The sequence below is a fragment of the Glycine soja genome, chromosome 15 (genome assembly GCF_004193775.1).
Source record: "Glycine soja cultivar W05 chromosome 15, ASM419377v2, whole genome shotgun sequence".
In the NCBI taxonomy this organism is placed as follows: Eukaryota; Viridiplantae; Streptophyta; class Magnoliopsida; order Fabales; family Fabaceae; genus Glycine; species Glycine soja.
In genome coordinates this window covers 9,427,094-9,437,672 of record NC_041016.1, presented here as the reverse complement: position 1 = coordinate 9,437,672, position 10,579 = coordinate 9,427,094, and the positions used below count along the sequence as shown (strand labels likewise).

The 10,579-nt window shown below is 27.1% G+C and overlaps 1 protein-coding gene across 1 annotated transcript; it reads right to left on the bottom strand.

Moving 5' to 3' along the window:
• Positions 1-2,462: 2,462 nt before the first annotated feature.
• Positions 2,463-2,810, bottom strand: LOC114388158. Its single transcript, XM_028348492.1, has one exon. It carries the CDS (start codon positions 2,808-2,810, stop codon positions 2,463-2,465), a length of 348 nt encoding a protein of 115 aa, XP_028204293.1.
• Between the last annotated feature and the right edge of the window lie 7,769 nt (positions 2,811-10,579).

The window sequence follows — 10,579 nt, the reverse complement described above, 5'->3', positions numbered from 1 at the left end:
ATCCCTTCATTTTTTAATTGAAATATTTCATTTCTCATTTTTAAAAAATTTATAATTTTAGTCTCTTTTTTATTGAAATATTTTATCTCTTACTTTTAAAAAGTTCCCAATCTTAATTATGACTAATGTTAAATATTAATCTATATATTTTATAAATGTTGATTTACATGTGTTTATTTATTATCAATATGATAAATAATACTTTTTTAAAATTATTTAATTACGGTTAATTTATTAAAAAAGTATATGATCAACTTTAAACTTAACTAAGAAAACTAAGATTACAGAATTTTTAAAATTAAAGATAAAATACCTCAATTAAAAAATATAAAAACTAAAATGCTAATTTTTAAAAAAATAAAAAACTTATTGTCTCGATTGGCTGCGGGGATTTTAAAAGCAGATGCGTAAGATTATACACTACCTACCAGCTAGAAGCTTGTAAACACGAAATTTACTTTCCTTTTTAAAGAAAGTATTTTGCCTACAATTTTACACTACAGCTCACATCAATTTATAAATACCAAATTTGAAGAAATGATTTAATTTCTTTCTTGCTACATAAAGCCCCACAATTTAATTTAGAATTTGAATTAAATAGTAAAAAAAAAAGAAAGATTCGTTTCATTAGGTTGGGAAATTCATAGGGAAGCCATATATAGTGTGGGTCTAAAAGCACAATCATAGACAAGGAAAAATAGAAATCGAATGGTCATTTCAATTTTCCTTTAAAATGGAATTTATATGTTTTAGTTAAAATTATTAGTTTCTTTTTTTATAAATTGAAAACACTTGTATTGTTTAAATTTCGTTCAAGTTTTGCTTACCAAAATAAATATTATTTGAAAGGAAAAGTACTTATTTTGGAAAAAGTTAAAAATTAAAAATAAGTTTATTAACTAAGGATGATAAATATAAATTTTGAAGAAAATGTAAGTATAACAAAGTTGATTAATTTAAAGCAGGTTAATATAACTATTTTAATTGTTAATCTCTATTTTTGATATTTAGTGTAATGAAATACCAAATAGCTTTTAAAAAATATTACAAAAAAATTAAAATAATTGCTATTGGCGGTATAAGAAATGCCCTAAAAGATACAAAAGAGAAATAGACCACTCACAAAACTGAAGTTGTTATGAGATGGTTAAGTAATATTTGAGGAAGTTTGATCCCAAATATCTAGTAACCACCAAACACAACAGAACGTGAGAGTCATGAACATAGCAATGCAACCCAATACAAAAGATAAAACCCAGGCTAGGGCGAATTCCCTTCACAAAACAGAACACCATCTTCTCCGTCCCCTAACAAGCCCAATATCACCCCTCACCCATGTATCAAGAAAGTATTTGATTTATCCTGCCACTGATAAACCCAATGCTGGAAAACATGACCATTCATTAAAAGAATTGCCTTGAAACCTTTCATCTTAGCTTTTAAACATGCCGAAGATTGCAACTTTATCTCTTCTAAAACCTTCTCTGAGTCCAATTGTCCTTCTTTGAAAATGATGTTGTTCCGATGCCGCCAAATGACCCATACTGCTGCCACCCTCACTGCTTTCCACGCCTGAGTTGTGGATTTTTTTTTCCCTAAACCAAAATATTTAATGAAACATGTTGAACTGGAGGAGGAGGAAAAACATGTTGAGGGGTTTAAATATTGAAGGAGAATGAATGGATTATCCACAAAGGGTCCAGGAAGAGGCTAAAAAAAAAGTCTTTGGAAAAATATTTTGTGAGGAAGGTGGGATGAGATCAAGGTTGGAGGGTGTTACCTTTAAGAAATTTTCGGATGAAGACAATATAATGTTGATGTCTAGATTTTAATAGAAGAAGTAGAAATCATGGAAGCAATGTGGGAATGTGGCAGTGCAAAATGTCTGGGATCGGATGAATTTAATTTCAAGTTCATCAAAGCTTTTTTGAACAACAAGAATGAGGATTTTTGGTGGTCTTCGGAGGAATTTCATGGGCTAGCTTGGAAGATATATTTCAGGCCAATTTCTCCAGTAGGAAGAATATACAACATTTTGGCTAACATATTAGCTAATAAATGGAAGGTGTTTCCTGGAGTGATTGATTAGAGTCGGGAGCAGATAGTATATATTATTCATTTATTATTGGATATACTTACAAATTATTATTGCTCTGAGAAATTTTGGATTCAATTCTTCTAAGGAAGATTTTAAATTTTTTAACAGAAATTAATTATAAATAAAATTTATAAATATTTCACACTAATATTATTATAAAAAGAAATATTACAACATATGGACGCTTGTTTATTGGGAAATAGTATAGTTAGCTAGGCAGTGTCCACTAGCATTATATTATGCACGAGTTGGTGACGTCCTTAACTTGAACCAGGTACGTACAGTACACAGAAAGAAACACCATGATACGAAGGAAGTAGCTGAATATGATGATGGATATATGTGAAACATGCATATTCTGTTCCTAATCTTGTTGGCAATTGTAGTCGAAAATAGTGTTGTTGCGTCCACAGGCGCTAAAAAGTATTTGCGCGAGTATTTCAGTGGCTAGTGGAGGAAGGATCCCAAGTGACACTGCGCGGCAAAAGCAAAAAGCGCCACCAATTATAGGAAGAGCGGCGACTGCGGTGCAGCACTGATTGCTTATTATGCTAACACCCAAACCAACATTGGAACACTCAATCAAATCAGGGCACCTGATCTGACTGCTAGGGTCATCATTTTGGGCAGGGAAAGAAGGATTGAAGCTACCAATCATGGAAAAGAAAAGGAGGTTGAGGGAGAGGAGAAAAGCCACACCCTTGGGACCCATTAATATTTCCAAATAGATCGTATAGTGGATGATCGATGAGTTTCTCTTGAATCAACCACTGATGTTGCTAGCTGAACTTTGCCAGAGAATTTATAGGCCAAGGATCTCTCTCGAATGAATTAATTTCTTAAATCAAATTTAGTTTTAAATATGTTTCAAATCCTTAATAAATTAACGGATTTTATTTTAAATTTTTAATAATTTTTTCTGTTAATTTTATAATAAAATTTTAATTTTAGTCATTGTTATTTTATTTTAATCATTATAATATATCTATTATTTTATTTTTATCGTTAAAATATATAGATCTTTTGTTATTAGTTTCTATAAAATAATTTTGAAAAACTAGCACAAAATGAATAAAATATTATAAGGATTAAAATAAAATAAATAAATATAATAAAAGGACTAAACCAAAATAATAATAACAACTAAAAACAAAAATTTTATTTTATTAAGAATTTAATGTAAATTTTTTTATTAAAAATATAAAATAAAATTCATTAATTTGTGAGAGATCTAAATTAAATATATTTAAGCCTTAAATATCAATATTTCTTATTTGGCACCACAAAATAATGACAACAAGATACCTTGGATTTCTCTAGTGAGCAACACCCTACAATGTTAGAAGTCTTTATAGGTTTGATTTGTCTCGACCAATCTGATCACTTTTCGAAGAACCAAGCTAATTTTCTTTGTTATATCCACCAAACATTAAATATGTCTTAAGATATGCTTTGTCCAATTTTTTTTTTTAAAAATAACTTTAAATATGAGATCTTATTTAAGGAATTAAGTTTAATTCTACATGCATGGACCAATGTAATACTCTGTGGCGCTTTCTAATAATACTCTTGCTACGATTGAGTGAAGTTTAATTTATTAGAACTCAACAATATTGGCAGGACTCACTTTTAAATTAAGAGAGAGAATTATTATTTGAGAAGTAAGACATATTAATATTGGTTATTAATTTTCAAATTTTTTTAGTAAATCATAGAAAAAATGAAAGAAGGAGAGCGTTAGAAAAAGTTTTGTTAGAGAAATATTATAGGTTTGTATCGATGAGAAAATTAAAAAGTGGAATATTATTTTATTGTGTATAATTAATTTTACATTGGAATAACTTGTATATATATATATATATATATATATATATATATATTATATATATATATATATATATATATATATATTATTACTTTTTTTACAAAAATGTATTTTTATTACTTGAAGAACTACTTGAGAGAATAAATTATATTGATTTGTTCATTTTAATATTAAGTTTTGCAACTAAAGTTAATTGTTTTTCTTACCGCTATTATTCAGACATCATATTGGCTATTTGATTTATTTAGGTCAATTTGAGGAAAATCATTATGGATAACGAAGCTATCCTTCCAAGTCTATTGATACAACTGTATTTTCAACAAAACAAGATTATGCATTACTGGTGTGGAACAGAACCATTTGATTAATTTGGGTCAATTTGTGGGAAATCATTACGGATAACGAAGGTACTACTCTTCCGAATCTATTGATACAGCTGTATTTTTGACAAAAAGATTATGGATTAATTGTGTAAAAAAATCCATTTCATGTATTTTTTTTATTTGTGAACCAAGGTTTTCAGCTGAAAACAAATAATTAATCTTTCCGAAGTTGTGGAATTTATTTAAGAGGTTGACATATTGCAATACATATTTTTTATACGCGTGACAACCTAATTAAATAACAAAATTATCTATCAACTATATCAAATCATATTGGTTCACAAAAATATGTCATTTAATTTAAGTTAAATGACATATTTTGAGTTGTCTAGTCTTTAAATTTTTAATTTAAGTAATGAATGCAATGAATCTCTTATAGGGTACAAACGTGATGGTTTAAATAAATAAAGAAAAACAGTGTTATTTAATTTGTAATCATAAAATAATTATCAAACTCAAAAATAAATTTTATCTCACAACTATATGTTGACATCCAACTATATTATATGGTATTGAATATTAAGATTTAAAGGTACAACATGAAAGAAAAGTGGAAGTTGTAAAAATAAAAATGTTAATATGAATTTATGATCACACAATAAAGGATAGAATATGAAATGATTATATATATATAAAAAGAATATTGTAGTAGCCATTGAAGGAGATGATAGAAAATTAACAAGTTATGATGATTTGGACACTACAAAGAAGGGTTAAAGAAACCTAAGTTAAAATAGTAAATTATACCACATTTAGTCCTGTAAAAAGAAGAAGAGAAAGATGAAAGAGTATGTTGTAGAAAATTTTCAAGAAAGATATCAAGTTAAATAATATTTTTCAAACTTTGATTTTTAATTATATCAAACAACGTTGTGTGATTCATGTAATTGGTGACCTACCTAGCTACTAGTATAAAAGTTTGTTCTCTTTGTTGTTGTTGCATGTATGGAATGAATTTTAAAAAAATCCTAAATATAATTTGAAATCATTTTAAAATTATGTAAAATCATTTCGAATTATTGATCTAGATTAAACAATTACTTAGTGTAACAAGAGGATTTTTGCTTAGATTTAAACTTTAAGCTGGCTAGCACCTAGAGATTTATATTTGTAATGATCCATGACAATATCATAATTATGATAATATATGTCATAATTTAAATTTGTATTCATCTTTCTTTAAAAAATATACTTGAAAGTGTTAAATTGTACTTCAAAGATTTAGCATATTAGTTTAGTTCTTGATAATAAATTAAAATTATTATTCTAAAAAATGAGATAATTCTTTTATGTACAATTCTTCATACATAGTATCAAATGTCTTCTTCATTTTATGACACATGTCTTTTAATTTTTATATTAATAAAATTAATTTGTTATTAAATTAAATAATTTTTTAATCTCTTTAATTCTTGAATTAATATTTTTTTTAAAAAAACTAAGCATGACAAGGTATTTACAATTTACTCTAGAAATAATATACACTAATTAACACAAGAATAAGTATTTTTTAAAATAATTGTTTTTTTCATACAAACCACAAGTATCTGCAATAAAACTTCCTTTGAGTGTTTAAGAGAGTTACATACCCAAAACAGAAATGTGGGACCGTTGATCCTCACACCAATTCAATTTATTCAGACGCTCGCTTTGTGGTAATTGGCCTATAAATTGTATCCCAAACTTCAGTTAGACAACAAAAGCACTTGTTCACCAATTAAGCTTTCAAGAGACAAACTGTTTTGAAAAATGGGATCCAAGGTTGTTGCATACGTTGCCCTTCTCCTCTCCATCAACATTCTTTTCATTTCCATGGTTAGCTCCAGCAGCCACTACGATCCACAGCCCCAACCTTCTCACGTCACTGCTCTTATTACACGACCTAGTTGTCCGGATCTGAGTGTTTGCCTCAATATTTTAGGCGGGTATCTAGGAACCGTGGATGATTGTTGTGCCCTCATCGGTGGCCTTGGTGACATTGAAGCCACTGTGTGCCTTTGCATCCAACTCAGGGCCCTCGGAATATTAAACCTTAACCGTAATTTGCAGTTAATATTAAACGCCTGTGGACCAAGCTACCCGTCAAAGGCCACTTGCCCCCTAACCTAAGAACAGAATATGTATGGCACTAATCACCATATTACTTCGTATCATGGTGTTTGTTTGTTTGTCTGTGTTTAAAGTTAAGGACGTTATACCCTTCGTGCCTGCTACATATATATAGTGGGCACTATAATATTACCAATAAATTAACCTCCATATATAAGAATAATAATAAATAAATAAATATTTCTATTTACGTAATGTTGTTGTTGTTCTCGTGGATGGGGATCTTATCTTCCTCCTCGCTATCTTTGTTTATCGTATTTCTGTGAAAGTTGTTCAATAAAAGTCCTTTTTTCAACAGGTGATTCCTTCTCTCTGTCTTTCTTTTCACTTTCGTATTTTTTTTATGTATAAGGTGGCAAAAATAGACAGAAATATCGATCTTGTGATAAAATTAAAATCGGTTTGCTGATATTTTAATTAGTTAGAAAAAAGAAGACATATATTTATCGTAATTCCTGTTCATGATTATAAGATCTTTTTTTTTAAATTATTTATTTTTATAAGATTATTTTCTAATCTTTAGATGTCTTATGTATTTTTATTTAATTATTTTCTCTCTAAATATTAATAAAAAATAATTAAGTAAATAAAAATATTGATATGATAATTTTGGAATAACAATAGAAATAATTAACATATTTAATGTGATTAAATAAATAAATTATTTTTTTTGAAAATGAGAATCAGTTAGAAAGAGTTTAATAGTTAGGGAAAAAACGTGAATTAATTAAGAGAATTTTATAATAAGAAAAAAAGAGTTCAATACAATACCACAATAATATATTTAACTATCGATTAACATAGTAACAAGGGAAAAGGAAATGTAGGAACTCCGGCCCTTGTTCAAATGCTAGCTAGGAATTTGTGTCTACACTTTTCACTACTGAAAAACCCCAAAATTTTAGAATACTAATTGTTGGTGTAGAAGCAAGTATACTTAATTTGTAGTCTTGGCTAGTCTTCCTTAATTGCATTATTTATTAAGCATATACAAGTATTAGTGTTCCCCTTGAGATATATATATATATATATATATATATTAAGGAGACGAGCATATGCTTCCCTTGTTTTTTTTTTATAAAAAAAAACAATTATTAAAAATTAATTTGTATAACCAAAAAAAAGTATGACTTAAAATGATCATTGATTCGTTGAAAATAATATATTTGGAACGGATCAAAATTGGTACTACTAATTACGTAGCCTCTTTCAAAGAAATTCCTTACTGAAGCTATCCCAACTTTATTTTATGAAAAGGCATAAGGGCAATGGACAAGAGAAATTCTAACTATGTTAACACCTAAAAGCTCAACCATCACAACACGCCCAAATTAGATTAGCAAAAAGAGAAAAACACGTACAAGCCATGGGGGATCGAACCAAATCCATGAAGCACAGGATATAACAAAATCTATAAGAGGGTAAAACTAGTCTATCTCTGATAAAAAAAACATCTGAACAAAAGCGCCACAATTGTGGGACCGTTGATCCTCACACCAATTTATGAAAGGAGGAGTTGGCTAAAAAACACTGCCTTGTTCAATAGCTTTCAGTGCAATAATATAATATATCTACAATCTTTTTTTCTGTCAATTTATTTTCTGGGATGCTTCACATATTATTAATTTATTTTGTTCATCAATTCGTTCCTCGATCGATCTGTGTCCATGTCTCTCTCTTTTTCTGCATTTTGAACTGTATATGTATTGTTTGATATTTAATTTCGCTCCGTGTATAACAATGACTCCATGCATATCGATAAAAAAATATACTGATATGTTTCTCTTGATTTTGAAACCTAGCTAAACTTTGCCAGATAATTTATAGGCCAAGGGTGTGTGGCAGATAATATTTAATAATGCACATTATATAAATTATGAGTTCTTTTTCTTGATATTACCTTGTAGGCGAAAAGTATTTTTTGATTTCGTTAATGAATAATCTTTGTTAATTAAAGTTAGAATCACATTTAGTTAAATCTTTTCTTTCAATCATATTTATTTTTACCTATAAAACTTGAGTTCAGTATTTTATTTAAGGGTGCATCGGATTCAATTCTACCCGAACTAAGGTAATGATGGTATATAAAGTTTGAGTTTATAACTATTTGTTTATTAGTGGAATTTATTATATCAATCAGAAGGAATATGTACATAATTCTATTATTGTGTGTAAGTTTACTTTCAGAATTATTTATATAATTTTATCACTTCAAAGACTACTTAAGAGAGTATAATATTTGATTTACCAAATTAATGATTTGTTCATTTTAATTAAGTTTTGAAAGTTAGATATAGTTTTTTTTTTTTACCACTATTATTCAGACATCATATTGGCTATTCGATTAGCTTAGATCAATTTGAGGAAAATCATTATGGTTAGCGAGCTATTGTTCCAAATCTATTGGTGCAACTGTATTTTCAACAAAATAAGTTAAGCACTAATTGGTGAAAAAAAATTCAAATTCACATATTTAATCCATTTACTCATTTCAAAGTTAAAATTTTATTCATATTTCCCGTTCTTAATTTGATTGAACAATTATTTAGTGTTGATTATTTGGTAGATAAACTTTTTCTTACAACACTTGGTAGATAAAGTTAAACAAGAGGAGCGCTGCTTAGGTTTAAACTTTAAGCTAACTTGCTAGCTAAAGATTATATATATATATATATATATATATATATATATATATATATATATATATATAAATGGTCCATGACAATAATTATGATAATATATATTACATAAGTTGCTTTGATTGTATATTCATCTCCCATTTAAAAGATAACGGAATTATTAAATTGGCCTTAAAAGATTTGGAATATTAATTTAGTTTCTGAATAAGAAATCTAAACTATTATTCTTAAAAATAGGATAATTCTTTTATTTAAATTCTTCACACATAATCACCTGTATTCTTCATTTTATGACACATGTATTTTAATTTATATATTAAATAAAACTAGTTCCTTAATTATTTTTAAATTAAATAATATTTTTAATTTCTTTAAATTTTGAGTTAATATTTAATTTTTTTTCCAAACTAAACAGACCATAACGAGATATTTACAGTTTAATACTAAAATAATACACAGTAATTAACATATATATATATATATATATATATATATATATTATATTTCAAGTTACATTTTTATTATCAATAAAAAGTTATCGATAAAAAATTATGGATCTATCAAATAAAATTTTTACTTATTTTTAATTATATATTTACAAATACTGATAATAAAAAGACACTAACTCTAATTAAAATAAATATTAATTTAGTTCCTCAATGTGTTTTCAGACACGAATGTAAGTCGTAATTTGCATGGTTCCTCATTTTATAAAGGACTAAGATTTTTCATGAATAGCAATTCTATTTATACATTTTTTAGTTTTATATTATAAAAAAAAATACTCAAAACTAAAAGTTGTGTGCAGCAGCATAAAAAAGGGATTGATGCGCACAATTTTAGAGTATTAGGTCCACCAATGAGTAATTTATGCCAAGAAATTAATTTGGCTAACAACTTTTAATGGGCGGGGTCTCTTTTACTAGCATATATAATTTTTATTTTTTTTTTGTTTTCACAAAGTTTGAATTCAGAATCTTATTTAAGAAATCTGTCCAAATTTACTGGAACCAACGTTATATATATGCTGGTAAACACATCAATTTGTACCACAGAATTTGCTTTCATTTTAAAGAAACTATTTTGCGTGCAATTTTACACTACCAGCTCACATCAATTTGTAAATACGAAATTTTCTTTCTTCATAAAGAAAATATTTAATTTAATTCATTCTAGCCAGACTTAATTGCGCATTTTTTTAAAGGAACTTAATGACACATTTTATTACCTAACTTTCTTTATTTTTATAATCTTATTACCTAAGATTATTTTTTAAAAAATATATTTTTTATCTGGATATGTGTGTTTTTGTCCTTCAAATTAGAAGATTTTTTTAAACTCTCAAATTCAGGAAATATTTTTTTTAGTCCATCTGTCAAGAAATTGTTAACGGAAGGACTACAAAATATATTTCCCTAATTTAAGAGAATAAAAAATGACATTTAATTTGGAGGACTAAAAAAATACTGATTTCATATTTAATAGACTAAAACATATTTAATTTTTTTCTACAAATTTTACCATC

Bases quoted from the DNA above. Each gene is read 5' to 3' on its own strand.
- LOC114388158 (XM_028348492.1), bottom strand. From the start codon at position 2,810: ATGGGTCCCAAGGGTGTGGCTTTTCTCCTCTCCCTCAACCTCCTTTTC.